General features: G+C 43.7%; 1 protein-coding gene across 3 annotated transcripts in view; it reads right to left on the reverse strand.

Annotated features, from left to right (window-relative positions):
* The window catches only part of GPLD1 (glycosylphosphatidylinositol specific phospholipase D1), a 58,359-nt gene that overhangs the window by 1,309 nt on the left and 39,062 nt on the right, over positions 1-17,988 (reverse strand). For all 3 annotated transcript variants that reach the window (XM_010365284.2, XM_030928718.1, XM_030928717.1), the window contains 9 exons: positions 16,638-16,712; positions 16,384-16,540; positions 15,358-15,499; positions 14,234-14,339; positions 14,055-14,148; positions 6,732-6,908; positions 6,188-6,348; positions 3,525-3,551; positions 3,349-3,399 (listed from right to left, as the gene is read on the reverse strand). In XM_010365284.2, coding sequence (XP_010363586.1) covers positions 3,349-3,399; positions 3,525-3,551; positions 6,188-6,348; positions 6,732-6,908; positions 14,055-14,148; positions 14,234-14,339; positions 15,358-15,499; positions 16,384-16,540; positions 16,638-16,712 — 990 coding nt within the window. The remainder of the gene's footprint in view (positions 1-3,348; positions 3,400-3,524; positions 3,552-6,187; positions 6,349-6,731; positions 6,909-14,054; positions 14,149-14,233; positions 14,340-15,357; positions 15,500-16,383; positions 16,541-16,637; positions 16,713-17,988) is intronic.

Raw genomic sequence — 17,988 nt, forward strand, 5'->3', positions numbered from 1 at the left:
TAATACCCCAGTGTCAATCAACAGGGAAAATCTACACTTAAGAAAATGGAATCAAACGGTAATTTATTCTCCCTCTCTTTCCCAATTTATGGAATTACACATTTACTAAATTTGCCTGGCCTTCGGCTTCTCTCTGTTTTGTCAGAGTCTAGTCATTTTTCCAGATGCAGCTCCGGGCCCATAATCTCTGCAGGTCCTTCCCTGACTCCACCAGCAGAGACTTCCGCTGCAGTTGCTGTCTGACCTCCTTTGGCTCGTGGTCATCATATACCAACCTGGATGGTCTCGTGGGCCTGTTGTATTTTCCCACCTAGACTACAAGCACGTGGGGCTGGGACCGTGTCTCAGATTTATTTGTCTATCTCACAGGTGCTTGATACAACACTACTCACTACACACTCAGTTACCGCTTTGCTGAGGCTCCTGAGCTGATGGAACGCAGCCCTGTGAGAAGTTTCAGAACTGAATCCTAATTCTAGTTTGTTACGACTAATTTCGTTACTGAATGCTCTTATGCCACAGAAAGGAAGGAGTCTTCAGAACATAACTTGTACCCAAATCTTAGAAAAAGGCCACTCTGCTCATCCTCTGATTGTCAATGCCCATTTTTGAAACACAACATCTAATTTATCTTTACGCCCAGAGTGCTCAAAAATGCCCCCAAGCTCAGGTATGTGCTGGAAAAGTGAAGTAATTTTAACACCAACCCAGGTGAACAATAATTAGGAAGGTGCATTTGCATAGTTTTACAAACAGGAATAAAATATAAATTACTTTTAGATAATCGGTATATACCACTACTCTCAATTGATGTAAGTTATAGTTGATATATGTATAGTTTATATTATAATACATGGGTTCTTGATAATGCCTAATTTTTGAAATGAATAAAATTTTAAATATAAGCCAAGCTTGTGATATAAAGGCTTCCTGTGATCAGACCTTCTGAGAATCTTCCCAAAAAGTTAATAACCATCTTTCTGTTGTGTGGTTAAATCCTACATTTTTAGACCTGCCTATAAATGGGTCACTTAAATTATTGGCCACTAGAGGGCAGTTTCACCACAATTTTTTCTAATCCTCTTCCTTCTCCCACCTTCCAGGTCCACAGCACTTACCAAGTCTTACAGACATAGTTTTATATATATAAATCTATGAAGGCTTCCACAGCCCTTCAACCCACTGTTAAGACTTATTCTTCATGCTACTCATTAGCATTTAATCCTATACTAATTTGCATTTTATTTGACTTTCCATGTATATAAATCTTATTTTCAAGAACAGGGACTTTGCCTTCTCTGTTTTTATCTCTTATAGCCTAGCACAGTTCTATACAGTGTCATAACCTAAAATAAATGGATGAATGCAATCGGTGGTTTAGAGGTGTATTTTAAGGTTAAACTTTTTGTTTTTCTTTTTTTTTTTGAGACGGAGTCTCGCTCTGTTGCCCAGGCTGGAGTGCAGTGGCACGATCTCAGCTCACTGCAAGTTCGGCCTCCCAGGTTCACACCATTCTCCTGCCTCAGCCTCCGGAGTAGCTGGGACTACAAGCGCCTGCCACCACGCCCGGCTAACTTTTTTGTATTTTTAGTAGAGACGGGGTTTCACCGTGTTTGCAAGGATGGTCTCAATCTCCTAATCTCATGATCTGCCCGCCTTGGCCTCCCAAAGTGTTGGGATTACAGGCGTGAGAAAACCGCACCCAGCCCTTTTCTTTTCTTTTCTTTTCTTTTTTTTTTTGAGACAAAGTCTTGCTCCCTCGCCTAGGCTGGAGTGCAGTGGCACCATCTCAACTCACTGCAACCTCCGCCTCCCAGGTTCAAGCGATTCTCCTGCCTCAGTCTCCCGAATAGCTGAGACTATAGGCATGCGCCACCACACCCGGCTATTTGTTGTATTTTTAGTCGAAACGAGATTTCACCATGTTAGCCAGGCTGGTCTGGAACTCCTGACCTCAGGTGATTCACCCACCCCGGCCTCCCAAAGTGCTGGGATTACAGGTGTGAGCCACCGCGCCCAGCCAAGGTTAAACTTTTTAATCTGCCATACCGAAATTTAAAATGTGTACACTTTTAGATCTAGCAATCCTACTTTTAAGATTCTACCTGTGGGGTATTTGCTCAATTATAAAAAGCTACAGATAGGTACAACAATGCTCACTATGCCATTGTCCGTAATAGCCAAAAAAATGGGGGCCAAGGTGGGTGGATCACTTGAGTCCAGGAGTTCAAGACCAGCCTGAGCAACATGGTAAAACTCTGTCTCCTAAAAATACAAAAACTAGCGTGGAATGGTGTCACACACCTGTGGTCTCAGCTACTCAGAAGGCTGAGGTTGGAGGATCACTTGAGTCCAGGAGACAGAGGTTGCAGTGAGCCAAGACCATGCCACTGCACTCCAGCTTGGGTGACAAGAGCCAGACCCTGACTTAAAAAAAAAAAAAAAAAAGTCATTGAAAAACTCTGGGCCGGGTGCGGTGGCGCATGCTTATAATCCCAGCACTTTGGAAGGCAGAGGCAGGCAGATCACTTGAGGCCAGGAGTTTCAGACCAGCCTGGACAATATGGCAAAACCCTATCTCTACAAAATTAAAAAAAAAAAAAATAGCTGGGCCTGGTGGTGGGCAACTGTAATCCCAGCTACTTGGGAGCCTGAGGCAGGAAAATCACTTGAACCTGGGAGGTGGAGGTTGCAGTGAGCCGAATTTGCACCCCTGCACTCCAGCCTGGGCAACAGAGCAAGCTTCTATATAAAAAATAATAAATAAATAAGTAAATAACTCTGAAAGTCTGGAAGAAAATAGCAAAATATTAACAATGGTTATCTTCTAGGGCAAGGGCCAGCAAACAATTTTGGGGAACAGGCCAGATAATAAATACTTTAGGCTTTGTGAGGCATCAGTCTCCAAAGCAACCCCTCAGTTAGGCCACTGCAGCGCGACAGCAGCCATGGGCAGTCCAAGGCAGATGAGCCCAGCTGTGTTCCACTACAGCTGTGTGGGCACTGCAACTTCAATGTCATTTAAACTTCATATGTTACAAAACATTCTGTTTTGATTTCTTTTCAACCATTTCAACATGAGCTGACATTTTTAGTTTATGGCTCTACAAAATTAGATGGCAGACGAGTTGGCCCCAAACCCTGCTGTAGAGGATAAAACAGGAAGAGTAAAAAGGGAAACTTTCCACCAAGGAAGTGATGGGATTATATGTGAATGTTACTTTCTTTTTGTGCATTCTTCTCCTTTTCAAATAAAAATAAAATCTGAAATAAACCTAGAAGTGAGACCACCAAATCCCACCCTTAGTACTAACATAAACGTCAATGAAATGAAGTCCTGGGGCTCACCTTTGCCTTGGACCTCACGGTGATCAGGGAGCTCCCAAACCTTGAGCTGGCCTGCAAAACATGCTGTCTGTTAATGGACTTTGGAGAACACAGCACAATACTTTATCTGTTTAAAATAAGCCAAGGGGCATTGTTTTGGTAATTTTTCTTTCTTCAGTCTTTCAAGGGATACTTACTTCAGGAGAAATCAATACATATTGGGCCTGAAGAAAAAAATTGAGAAGAGAGACAATGTTATTACTGTTTGTGTGGTTTTCTAAAATCAATTTTAATTATACCCTTATACCCTCATTTTCACATTTTTTTTTTTTTTTTTTTTTTTTTTTTTTGAGACAGAGTCTCACTCTGTAGCCCAGGCTGGAGTACAGTGGCGCGATTTCAGCTCACTGCAACCTCTGCCTCCCAGGTTCAAGCAAGTCTCCCGCCTCAGCCTCTTGAGTAGATGGAATTACAGGCGTGTACCACCACGCCTGGCTAATTTTTTTGTATTTTTAGTAGAAGGGGGTTTCGCCATGCTGGCCAGGCTGGTCTCGAACTCCTGACCTCAGGTGATCTGCCTACCTCGACCTCCCAAAGTGCTGGGATTACAGGCATGAGCCACCACGCCCGGCCTCATTTCTACATTTCTTGATTAGCCTTACAAATGTGCATGCCCTTTGACCCCAGAAATTCTACTTATAGAAATACAGGTCAGACAATTAACCAGATGTAGAAAAATGTTTATGTGACTATTTACCATATTATTTAAAACAGTGAAAATTGGAAATGGCACAAATGACTAATAGTTACTTAAATAATGGGTAAATTATTTTATCTGTAGATAAAATACTCATCAGTTGGTAAATATCGTATTATATAAGAATATCAGATAACATAAGAAAATGTTGTTGGCATATTGGTAGGTAAAAAAAAAAAAAATCAAGTTAAGGCCAGGCGCAGTGGCTCATGCCTATAATCCCAGCACTTTGGGAGGACGAGGCAGGCGGATCACTGGAGGTCAGGAGTTCAAGACCAGCCTGGCCAATATGGTGAAACCCCGTCTCTACTAAAAATACAAAAATTAGCTGGGCATGGTGGTGTGCGCCTGTAGTCCCAGCTACTCAGGAAGCTGAGGAAGGAGAATCGTTTGAACCTGGGAGGAGGAGGTTGTACTGAGCCGAGATCATGCCACTGCACTCCAGCCTGGATGACAGAGTGAGACTCCATTAAAAAAAAAAAAAAAAAGTTACAAAATTATGCACAAATTATGCACAATAGGATCACAATTGTCAACCAAAATATGCACACACATAGTGTAATACTTACGGGTAGGCTTTAGAATCAGATCTTGGTACAAATTCCTGTTGTGCCACGTCCTTCCTAGTAGTGTAACCTTGAATAAACTTCCTCTCTGATCTTTAATTTTTTTGTTTTAAGACAGGGTCTCCCTATGTTGCCCAAGCTGGTCCTGAACTCCTGGGCTCAAGGGATCCTCCTGCCTCAGCCTCCCAAAGTGCTGGGATTACAGGTGTAAGCCACCACACTCAGCTAAGATCTTTAATTGTTTTAATCTGTAAATTGGCATAATATTAATTTCATAACTTTTATGTGGATTAAATGATACACAGTTCTTAGCATATGCATACTAAATACACAATAAATGGTAGTAATTAAAGTCATAGGAAAAATACTAGCAGGATCCGCTCTAAAGGTAAATAGGTATTAGCTCTGCAGAGTGGAATTTTAGGTAGATAATTTTTAATTCTCTTCTTTGTACATTTTGTATTTTCTAAAATTTTCATAGTAAACTTTCACTAATTTTGCAATTTAAAAAATAATTTAAAAATTTTTTAAATAGGTGGGGTGTGGCGGCTCATACCTGTAATCCCAGCACTTTGGGCTGTAATCGCCGCCTGGCCAACATGGTGAAACCCTGTCTCTACTAAAAACACAAAAAAAACACAAAAAATTAGCCGGGCGTGGTGGCGCATGCCTGTAGTCCCAGCTATTTGGGAGGCTGAAGCAGGAGAATGGCTTGAACCTGGGAGGAGGTTGAAGTGAGCCGAGACCCTGCCACTGCACTTTAGCCTAAGTGACAGAGCCAGACTCTATCTCAAAAAAAAAAAAATTTAAATAATGGCCAAATGTTTTAGGCTCAGGAAATGTAACTTAAGGAAACTCACCCAAAACAGGAATAAACAAAGAAATGAAACAAAAAGCAAAAGACAGGCCGTTTTAATGAAACTCCAGTGGCTGGCCGGGCATGGTGGCTCATGCCTGTAATCCCAGCACTTTGAGAGGCCAGGTGGAAGGACTGCTTGAGCCCAAGAGTTCAGTACCAGCCTGGGCAACATAGTGAGGCTCCATCTCTACAAAAAATAAAAAGATTAGCTGGGTGTGGTGGCACATACCTGTAGTCCTAGCTACTCAGGAGGCTGAGACAAGAGAATCACCTGAGCCCAGGAGTTTGAGGCTGCAGTGAGCCATGATCACACCACGGCACTCCAGCCTGGGCAATGGAACAGGAACCCGTCTCTATTTTAAAAAGAGAAACTCCAATGGCCATGGCCTGTTTTCTTTCTTCTATGCTGTGAGTGCCTAACCAAGCAGTGGGAGGCTGTGTGACCAGGAACCTACATAACACCAAGTCCGGTGGGACTTTAGCTCTGGGCACAAATGTTGCAGAACTGTAAGAACTGCAGGCAGCTGGGGCCCACAAAACATGGGCAGATGATGATGGTGTCCTGACCCCAGAATGTATGAATTCAGGTAAGCATTTTATAGTGGACATGAGTTAACAAGGAATCAGTGATTAGTGATCCTTTCCCAGTAAGGTATAGAATTTTATAGAACACTTTACCTTTTCTTCTGGACATGGAGTTATCCATGATTTGCATTTGCCAGTCATGTCACCAAGGGTGGTCTCTTTGCCATTATATACATAAACTCGGCCATCTTCTCCCCCAATCAGCCCAGAGGTTACATCTGCTATCCTCAGGGGTGCCGCCATGATGATTTCATCTGTAAACAATAAAAACCGACAGAAGGAAGTATTTGACTCCTCACTGTCATATTTTCCTTGTTCTGCTACTGGATCCTAACCCAGCCTCCTGCAAACAATATTCGTGTCTCCTTTAGCCTGCCGTGATTTCACCCTGGCAAAGGCAAAGGCTTTTGTTTCCTACGTCATTCATCAATAGCAATTACCACAGGTGATTCTCATATTACCACCTTCCAGAAGTGCAACTCCCTCTCTGGTCTTGCCTGATTCAAGATCTATCTAAACATCCTTGGGCCACGGGGCTGTCAATTATAAGGGCAGAGCCCAGATGATCCAATTAGGAAATCCACCCACTGGGCAAAAGGGACTCAATTCTTGTCAAAGGGTCCTGTTCCTTTCTTACCTATGCCATCATCATCCAGGTCACTCAAGTGCAGAACGCCACCAAATCGGGAGAAGCGGCGGTCTCCGCTGAAGGTGCTGAGCAGTGGAGGCTGCAGGTCGGATGTGAGCGCGTACATCCGAGTGGCTCCGCCTTGGTGCAGGGTCATGGTCAGGAATGCCATCTTAGACACATCATCTGAAATGAACCACAGTTCCTGCTGGCCTCACAAAAATGAAGGCATTACAGAACACGGAATAGCATCCCATTCTCAAGTGACGCTGATCACTCGGGATCCTACAGGACAGTTGGTTTCAGGGCTGGTCAACTCCGGCAGAGAGAGAGGTACAACCAGCTTGGGCACCAAGGCACAAACACCAGAGAGATTCAGTGATTTCCCTCCAGGCAGGTATTCTTTTTTCCGGTCATATCCCCATAATACAGTCTCCACACAACCAACTTTTTATTTTCTCACATCACAAACTGCCTACGTCACCCCCATGACTGACACATCCAAACACAAGTGAACTCTGGATGGAGTCCAAACTCTTCATAAGGCCTTACAGAATCTGACTCCCACTTGGGTCTCTAGCGCCATTAACCCTTTCACCTACACTTCATCATTATGAACTTAAACCACAGCCCAATCTATGTGTTAAATTTCAGCCTTTGGACATGATATGCTCTCTGCCTGGAATAGAGGCATACACTCCCGTGCTCCCCGTCCACATCCCTCTGCTGGCTACTCCTGCTCACCCTGCAGAATTTGGCTCAGGTGTCCTCTCCTCTGGGAAGCCTTTTCTAACCTCCCTGGTCTAGAGCAGAGGGCGCTTCCATGTGCTCCCATACATAACACCGAGTCCAGTGGGACTTTAGCTCTGGGCACAAACGCAGCAGAACTACAAGAACTGCAGACAGCTGGGGCCCACAAAACACGGTCAAGTGATTGTGTCCCGACCCCAGGTCCTCTGAGTTCAGGTAAGCATTTTACAGTGGACATGAGCTGGCCCAGTGCCTTCCGAATACCCATGGCAGGGCAGCATCGCTCTGCATTCACTCCTGTGTCTCCTGCATCAGGCGTCCATTCCACAAGCAATAGGGTCATGTCTCTGTCTCTCTGTCCACTGTAACTAGCATGGTGCTTGGTTCTGTACAAGTATTTAATAAAGTGTTTTTTGAATTAATGAATTTTGAACAAACTCAAAGCTAGTTGTTGGAATTTCGCCGTAAACTTTGTTATTTGGAACAGAGCTTTGATTTCAGAAATATAAATGGCACCTGTGGGTTGGCGGGGCTGGTGGCCCTCTGAGAAGTTTGCCGTACGCTGGCAAAGTGTCAGTGCGTGGATATGATCTCACGTCAGCGTCCACTGAGTTTTGTGTGTAAAACTGAGCTAATTTGACCTGTTTTTTCGGACAAACTTGTGCCTTGTTTACGGGAAACTGTCCACTAGAAGCCACTGAGGGCCCAAAGCAGAGTCAGCAACAACAGTCAGAAATAACAGCTAGAAAACAGTAGGAAATAAGAAACAGTGTTTTAAAAGCTCAGCAATCTGGAGCTTTCCGATGTAGGGTAAACAACCTGACCTAACACAATGTCTCCTAAGAAAACAATGTGCCAACAAAGTACAATAGCTAATATTCAGAGTGAAAGCCCAAAATATCAAGAAAAGTTGAAATGAGAGAAAATCTTCATTCTTTTTTTTTTTTGAGACGGAGTCTCGCTCTGTCGCCCAGGCTGGAGTGCAGTGGTGTGATCTCAGCTCACTGCAAGCTCTGCCTCCTGCATTCAAGCGATTCTCCTGCCTCAGCCTCCCAAGTAGCTGGGATGACAGGCGCCCGCCACCACATCTGGCTAATTTTTTGTATTTTTAGTAGAGATGGGGTTTCACCGTGTTAGGCAGGATGGTCTTGATCTCCTGACCTCGTGATCCGCCTGCTTCGGCCTCCCAAAGTGCTGGGATTACAGGCATGAGCCACCGCGCCTGGCCACGTTCCCTTTCTTTTCATGCTTCCTAAAGGGACCATGAGCTCCCCGGAGTGCCCAGGAATACAGGAATACTTTCAGCTCTCTGTCCACTCCCTGCCTCAGTCCTTCCACAGGCAGGAGGGTACCTGAGGCTTCTCCCTCTGGCTCTGCCACTGACAGGATGAACACTGGCCCCACTGCATGTGGGAGAATCTCAGAGAAGTCACCCCAAGGTCTAGCTTTTGGAGCAAGAATTAACCTGAATAGGGCTGCCCATTCAGACTGTGTTCTCTAATCCAACTATGTCAGCTCTTCAAAAGTACGTATTTTGATATCCCTCTGAATGATTCATGAATCTATTTCAGAAATCATTTGAAATGCACAAGGATGAGGAAGAATTGTAATTAATCAATACTCCCAAATCTCTAACATGCATCACAGTCTATTAAAGAAGAGAAGTATATAATTTAAAATAATTTCATCAAAGTGTTTTTTTAATTCTTCAGAATTAAAACAGAAGAATCTAGACACTTGGAAATTTCAGTCATTCAAAACACCTCACCCTCTCAATCATGCAAATCAAACAATGGATTATCATACACATTTAGACAATTAAGGAGAAAAAACTCAAGGTAATATTGTAGGCATTTCTATATTACTTTAGTAATGAAAATAATCCTGAAGAACTTTGGCTTTTAAAAGGGCTACATGCAGAGGCCTTTATGAATTCTCAGATTCTAGAATGCTACTTATAACATAGATTTCCTTCTGTAATGCTTATACCTTCTAGTTAACATAGAAGTCCGTCTGTAATGCCTATACCTTCGAATTAAGGACCATTATCTTTTTTACCTCCACATTGTCTTCATTTCTGCTATAAGCACTAGCCCCTAGGGTTGTGTTTGGGTTGCAGGGGTGGCAGGTATTTTTTAAATAAACACACACAAGTATTTTACTTCTCAAGTGGAACTTTTGTTCCAGTGGAGGGAGCAGAAAACAACAGAGCTATTGTAAAACATAGGTGCATCTCACCAACTCTACTCTTGAAAACCACAGGAAAGAGGATATCATCTTGCAACGTGGTTCATACTTGTGTCTCAGAAAAACTATAAAACTGCTGGGCACAGTGGCTCATGCCTATAATCCCAGCACTTTGGGAGGCTGAGGCAGGAGGATCACTTGAGCTCATGAGTTGGAGACCATCCTGGGTAATGCAGTGAGACCCTATCACTACAAAAAAATAGGGCATCAGTGGCATGTGCCTGTAGTCTGAGCTACTCAAGAGGCTGAGGCGGGAGGATCACTTGACTTCAGGAGTTCAGGGTTACAGTGAGCTGTGATCACACCACTGCATTCCAGACTAGGCAACAGAGCAAGACCCTATTGCTTAAAAAGAAAAAGAAAAATTATCAACTATAAGTCACTTAATGTCACCAGCTTTCAGGATTACTGCAAAATAGTCAAAACTATGAAGATGTCAAGAATATCTTCTATATTTCATCATTATCAAAAGTATGAAAAATACTAAAAAAAAAAAAGCATAATCCAGGTGTGGTGGCACATGCCTATAGTCCCAGCTACTTGTGAGCCTGAGACAGGAGGATCACTTGAGCCTAGAAGTTCATGGCCAGCCTGGACAACATAGCAAGACTCCATCTATTAAAAAAAAAAGCATAAAGAAGAAAATTTACATAATATATATTTCTTTGTGGAGAGTGAGATAGGTAGGTAGGTAGAGAGATATCTATAAACACACATTTTAAACAAAATGGAGATTTTTGTGGATTATAAAATTTTAAATCTGATTCTTTTCACATTTAGGCTATTTCTAGCTTTTCACTACTATAAATAATACAGCCATCCCTCAGTATCCACAAGGGATTGGTTCCAGGGCCTCTCACAGACACCAAAATCCACAGATGCTCAAGTCCCTGATATAAAATGGTGTAGTGGCTGGGTGCAGTGGCTCACGCCTGTAATCCCAGCACTTTGGGAGGCTGAGGCAGGCAGGGCACCTGAGGTCAGGAATTTGAGACCAGGCTGGCCAACATGGCGAAACCCCGTCTCTACTAAAAATACAAAAAAAAAAATAATTAGCTGGGCATGGTGGTGCACGCTTGTACTCCCAGCTACTCAGGCGACTGAGGCAGGAGAATTGCTTGAACCTGGGAGGCAGAGGCTGCAGTGAGCTGAGATCATGACACTACAACTCCAGGCTGGGCAAGAAAGTGAGACTCTGTCTCAAAAAGGAAAAAAAAAAAGTAGATCAGAATTCTCAAATTTAGATTAATCTGTGCCTTACAGCTGTGATTCCCAAACTGCACACTGAAGCGCTTCAGTGAATTCGCAGAGATGCTATCGATATTTCGAAATTTCAAAGGTGATAGTGACATCTGACACCACATGAACTACTAGGTGGAGGCCAGTCACAGTTACGACATGAGAGCCCTGCATTCCTTTCAGCGATGCCACATCTTTGCAAAGCTGCATATTCGGGATGGTTGTGATAAAATACAGGTACTATGCAAAAATTGCTGTAGATTAGGAAATGAGGGAAGTTGTGTCTAACCTGATTCCAAGATTTGAAAAGCTGTACAGTATGCAAGGCGTGTGCCCCGTATGGTCACACAGGCACTGCATTTCTAAAGGTCCTATGCCTGTCTTCACATTGGCCTGTCTCTGACTTGAAATTCTTAACAATTTTTTAACAAGGGGCCCTGCATTTTTATTTGGAACTGGGCCCCACAAATTGCGTGGGTGAAATACAAGTAAAATACAAGTAAAAATGGGAAAATCTGAACAATGTGGGTGAAATATATCAATAACAATAGCCTGATTGTGACATTAATTTATATATATTTATATCTAATATATACATTTATATATAATTCATATATTATAGATACACATATGTATTATTATAGATACACATATGTATATATTATAGATACACACGTATATATTATAGATAGGCATATATATTATACACATATCCACATATAATCTGTATATATGTACATATATACACATATATGTTATATATACATATTACATATATGTATGTTATATATACATATTTTATACATTTATATATGTAGTATACTTATATACATGTTATAAATTAACATTATATACATATATAAAAGTTATAATTAAACTTATTTTCTATTTTTATTTTTTTTTTTATAAATGGGGTCTCACTGTGGTGTGATCATAGCTCACTGCGGCCTTGAACTCCTGGGCTCAAGTGACCTTCCTACCTCAGCCTCCTGAGTAGATGGACTACATGTGCACATCACCATGTCTATGCCTAGCTTTTTTTTTTCTGTAGAGATGGGGTCTCCCTGTATTGCCCAGGCTGGCCTCAAATTATTGGGCTCATTACAGCAATTACTACTGTTACTGCTTGAGACCGTCATTACAAGACTGAACGAAGGAGGACAAACGTAGAAATGAATACTTAAAGTAAACAAAACTGTTTTTCTTCGGTTGTTGTTTTGTTTTTTGTTTTGTTTTTGTTTTTGAGACGGAGTCTCACTCTGTCGCCCAGGCTGGAGTGCAGTGGCTCAATCTCGGTTCACTGCAAGCTCTGCTTCCTGGGTTCAAGCAATTCTTGTGGCTCAGCCTCTGGAGTAGCTGGGATTACAGGTGTCCGCCACCACACCTGATTAATTTTTGCATTTTTAGTAGAAACAGGGTTTCACCATGTTGGCCAGCTTGGTCTCTAACTCCCGACCTCAAGTGATCTACCCACCTCTGCCTCCCAAAGTGCTAGGATTACAGGAGTGAGCCACCACACCCCGCCTGCCTGATCCACTTCTGCCTATTATTCAAATCTTTCCCATATTGCATGAAACAAAAATCTTTCTGAAAAATAGTTTGATTATATATAACAAGAGCTTTTAGAAAGATTAGATCCTCTACTCCAGGAATTCCATCTCCAGGAATCTATCCAAAAACGAATCAGAAAGGCACTCAAAGATTAGGTACATGAGTGTTCAATAATTCCTTATTCACAGTAGTGTAAAACTGGAAACAAACCTACAATTCCATCAACAGGGTGATGTTAGTAAACGGCATGAAAACAATGCAACGTAGATATCAAAAATCATGTTTTAGCAGAATATTTACTAGCATGAGAATGTGCTTAAGACATAAAATAAGTAAAAAAATTAGGTATGACAATATCGTATATAGTTATAAGCTTCAGTTTTTAAATATCTGGGTAAGGGGTGATTTTTCTCCTTCTATATATTTCCTTGTAATTTCACAAATTTTCACAATAAGCATAATTCACCTTTATAATCTGGGAGGGAATAGTTTTTGTTGTTCTTTTTTTTTTTTTTTTTTAAAAAGACTCTCTTTCCCATAAATAAAATAACGGTTCATTAAAATATGTCTTCAGGGCTGGGTGCAGTGGATCATGCCTGTAATCCCAGCACTTTGGGAGGCCGAGGTGGGAGGATTACTTGAGCCCAGGTGTTAGAGACTAGCCTGGCCACCATGTTGAGATCCTGTCTCTACGACAAATAAAAAATTAGCCAGTGTGGTGGCTGATACATGCCTGTAGTCCCAGCTACTCAGGAGGCTGAGGTACAAGGATCACTTGAGCCCAGGAGGTCAAGGCTGCCGTGAGCCATAAGGGCACTGTTGCACTCCAGCCTGGGTGACACAGCAAGACTGCCTCAAAAAAGAAAAAAAAAAAAAACAGATAGGTCCTCATAGTGGACCTATTCCTAATGAACTCACTTATACAATTTTTCTCTAGCTCCAAGTTCAACAGGATAGGGGCTTTAAAACACATTAAGTTACTTTCATATGTCATTTTCAACAAACCTTTGAAATAGATTTTTATTTTATTTTATTTCATTGTATTGTTTAGATGAAGTCTTGCTCTGTTGCCCAGGCTGGAGTGCAGTGGCATGATCCTGGCTCACTGCAACTTCTGCCTCCCAGGTTCAAGTGATTCTCCTGCCTCAGCCTCCTGAGTAGCTGGGATTACAGGTGTGCACCACCATGCCTGGCTAATTTTTGTATTTTTAGCAGAGGCAAGGTTTCACCATGTTGGCCAGGTTGGTCTCCAACTCCTGCCCTCAAGTGATCCTCTCACCTTGGCCTCCCAAAGTGCTGGGATCACAGGTGTGAGCCACCACACCCTGCCTGAAATATTTATAATTTCAGTTTTGTAGATGGTGATACAAAAGTTCTGAGAGGTGAAGTAACTTCCCCAAAGTTACATAGATTGCTATTAATGAAAAAAGGAAATATTTAAACCTAGATCTGTTCAGCTCCAGATCTCATAACTTTCCTCCAATACAACGTGTACAAGGAGCCACATGACTGAAAGGAAGCAAAGTTTCACGGTGCGTGACCTACCACGTGTCGGGGCTCCAACCAGCAGCACTTGGGTCAGAGTTCCATTTATCAGTACGTGGCCACTGGACAGGGAAGTACCCAGTTTCCCCATTGCCTGTGAGATACAATCAATCAATACTGTATAGGCGAGAAAGCTTCGTTGGAGTGTCCACTCTCCTGTGGGGGAGGGCTTGCCATACCTTGTCTCCAGAAATGGTAAACCAGCTTTGGCCGTTTGGTGGGAAGTAGCCATACACCCTCCCAAGGCTCTTTTTCTCATCTCGGATGTGTAACAAATGGCCCAGCCTAGAATGAAGCACACTGGGCTTAGCTGCCAGGGCACAAGACTGAGAGCAGGCCAGGTACTCAGGTGCAAGGAAAGGAAATGCACCTCCCCCCATCCAGGCCTCCCAGCAGGCTCTCTGTCTCTGTGACCCTAGGCCTGAAAGCGTGGGGACAATCGGAGTTAATCGCAACATCCAGGTTCTCCAGGTGCCACACCCACCATTCTGCCTCCCAATTGACAGGCCTCCCAGCAGACTCTCTGGGATAGAGGTATAGGGGTACCTACTGTTATAGGCTCAGTGGTGGTCCTCCCATCCCTACACTTAAGTCCTAACCCCCAGTATCTCTGAATGTGATCGTATTTGAAGACAGAATCTTTAAAGAGATGATTAAGTTAAGATGAGGTCATTTGGGTGAACCCTGATCCAATACAACATGTCTCTTTCAAAGAAGAGGAGAGGCAGGAGGATCACTTGAGCCAGTTTGAGACCAGCCTGGGCAACACTGCAAAAACCCATCCCTACAGAAATGTTTTTAAATTTAAAAAAAAAAATTAGTTAGGCATGGGTACACACTTGTAAGTCCCAGCTATTCAGGAGGCTGAGGCAGGAGGATCCCTTGAGCCTATGAGTTCGAGGCTACAGTGAGTTACCACTGCCCTCTGCCCTTTGCAACAGAGTGAACCCTCACCCCCTCCTCCCAAAAGAAAAAACAGAAGCGAGGAATGGGTCACAGACACACACAGAGGGAAGACAGCCATCTGCAAGCTAAAGAGAGAGGCATCAGGAGAAACCAACTCTCTGACCTCAACCTTGATCTTCGACTTCTAGCTTCAGAACTGTGAGAAAGTAATACACTTGTCTGTTGTATTTTTGTATTTCTAAAGAGGAGAATTTGCAACCTTGCCCAGAGCCTTGGCTTTTCCTTCAAAGGTCAAGCATTTCCTAGCCCTTTTGCCTGAGTCCAATGCTCAGTGGGCTCCACAGCAGCTGGTACCTGCCCCTGTGGTCACAGGTCCCAGCCCCAGCATCAGCCTCACCTGCTGGCATTCTTCCAGGTCGGGCTCCCAACCAGCAGCAAGGTTCTGTTGTCCACAGTGACACCGTGAAGGGAGTATCCAAACCAGGAGAAGTCTTCCTCGCCTCTCACCGTCCAGTTGGCCGCCTCCACGTTCAGTTTCTCTAAAGAAGACAACTCGTCCTTTTTACTAACACTTTAAGTGAGAGGACTACTGGAGTGAAAAGAAAGGGTCCTTTTCGTAGCCTAATAGAAGTGGGTTCATTTTGTTGAGCTTTTGCCAGACGTCTTTTATGTTCCCACGCTGATCCCAGGACCCCAATGTCAAAAACGAATCTCACACTTCATACGAGAAATACATTTCTAGAGTTCACTTCTGTGGAGCGGAGGATGCTATTTAAAAAGACTCTGGGCCAGGTGTGGTGGTTCACACCTGTAACCCCAGCACTTTGGGAGGCCAAGGCGGGTGAATCACCTGAGGTCAGGAGTTCAAGACCAGCCTGACCAATATTGTGAAACCCCGTCTCTACTAAAAACACAAAAATTAGCCAAGCGTGGTGGCGTGCATCTGTAGTCCCAGCTACTCAGGAGGCTGAGACAGAATTGCCAGAAGCTGGGAGGTGGAGCTTGCAGTGAGCCAAGATCATGCTACTGTACTCCAGCCTGGGTGACACAGTGAGACTCTGTCTCAAAACAAAACAAAACAAAACAAAACAAACAAACAAAAACGGCTACGGACTGTTGAGAGCACCACTGAGATGCTGTTGGTGCAAAGTCTCCTCAGTGTTTCTATTTTACATGGAGACACTATGGGAATAGTCTATTTGCCCTCTTTGGCTCTCTACCTAGAAATTGTGGGTCACCTTTTGTATTCTCAGTGAATCTATGCACATCCCTTGCCAGAACATCTTTAAGAGTAACAGACTGTTAGAAAATGTTGGTGAAATGATATGGAATAAGGAAAAAGGCCATAAACCCTTATGCAGGATAAGTTAGCACAGACACACAGAGCTGCCATGGTCTCCACCCATTCCCCCTCAGGCACTACCTTTGTCGCTCAGGCTGGGGCCAGAATAAAACGCAGCCACAATTCCCTTCTGCTTCCCTCCACCTGGTGCAAAAGGGGAGCCAATGACCAGATCGGGCTCACTGTCTCCATTCACATCTGCAGCCAAGAGAGTCCAGCCCAAGTTACAGTAGATGTCCTTAAGAAGAAACCAGGAAAGCACATTTTACCCACTGGTGGCAATTGGGATACAGTAAGTTCTAGGTTTCTGCACCTGGCTAAAGTGGTAAACATACCTGGCAAGAGATGGTGATGTTAGGGGAAGAAGACATTCTTCCTTGTTTGGAACCAAAGTAGACATACACGGCACCCTAGATAAAGACAAACAAGAGACAGACATGAGGCTCTGGTGGTGACCCAAGAACCTTAAATAACAGCAAGACAAAAAGGACTGACTCTGGGTCCAGGTATGGTGGCTGATGCCTATAATCCCAGTGCTTTGGGAGGCCCAAGTGGGAACATAGCTTGAGGCCAGGAGTTCAAGACCAGCCTGGACAACACAGTGAGATTCTGGGTCCACGAAAAATAAATTTTTAATTAAAGCGAGACCTTGTCAAATTATCACCACCCCCAATGGTTGGGAGGTTGACGACAGACAGAAATCCATCCTATGCATTGCTGCTGGGCTGAAAGGAATTTGTTTAAAGTCTGTCACTTCCATCAGACTATGAGAGTCCGCAATGCAGAAATGATGGCACTTATATCTTTGCCTCCGTGATCAAGATCCTCCACACACAATTGTGCAGTGTGCCTGCAGAATGACTTACTCAACTCCTTGCCCACTTCAAGGCCCAGCACAGTTTCAGGCTCTTCTATGAAGCCCCCGGGCTACACCCCATTGTACCATGGCACATCTGAATGCCAACATACCACATCGGTACCACTTGTCTGCCTGAGGACACACACTGTGCTATTTTACTATGTGTTACCAATCAGTTCCTCTTATAATTTGCCTGTCTCAATCCCCATTCATTCTACAAGCACTTCTTTTCCATCATAAGCCATGTACTAGGTACACAATGACAAAGAAGACCAATCTCTATCCTTCTGAAAGGCTGGCATACAGGTCATTATGACACCCAGGGATGAAGGGGCTATAACACAGGTACAAGCACAGGATGCTATGTGGGGACAAAGAAGTATCAGCCTCACCCAGGAGTTAGGTAATAGCTTCGGCAAGAAGTGACTGTCACTCCTAAAGAAAGACAGGGGAGAAAAAGCCTTTCAAGCAGAGGAAGCTGTACGAGCAAAGGTCGCAAAATGAGACAGCCTGATGAGTTCAGGATGTGACAGATTGCTGGCATGTCTAGAAATGGAGTGTGAGGAGAAAGGGGCAAGAGGTGAGCATGCGGAGGGCAGCCGGCAAGGGTGGGCCCTCGACCTCCACGGTCACACATTCGTGGGCCCTGCTGTGGTAGGAAGCACCTGCGGGAAGCAAGCCCTGTGGTCCAGGGCCCAGGATCTCTGCCTCAGTAAGAAAGGAGGCAACAGGCAGGGATCCAGCATTTGAGGAGAGGTCCGGGGAAGTCACCTTGCTGTTTTGATAACCAGAAATTACAGATTAGCTGGAATTTCTGTCTCCCTTCA

This window comes from Rhinopithecus roxellana, chromosome 4, assembly GCF_007565055.1.
Source record: "Rhinopithecus roxellana isolate Shanxi Qingling chromosome 4, ASM756505v1, whole genome shotgun sequence".
In the NCBI taxonomy this organism is placed as follows: Eukaryota; Metazoa; Chordata; class Mammalia; order Primates; family Cercopithecidae; genus Rhinopithecus; species Rhinopithecus roxellana.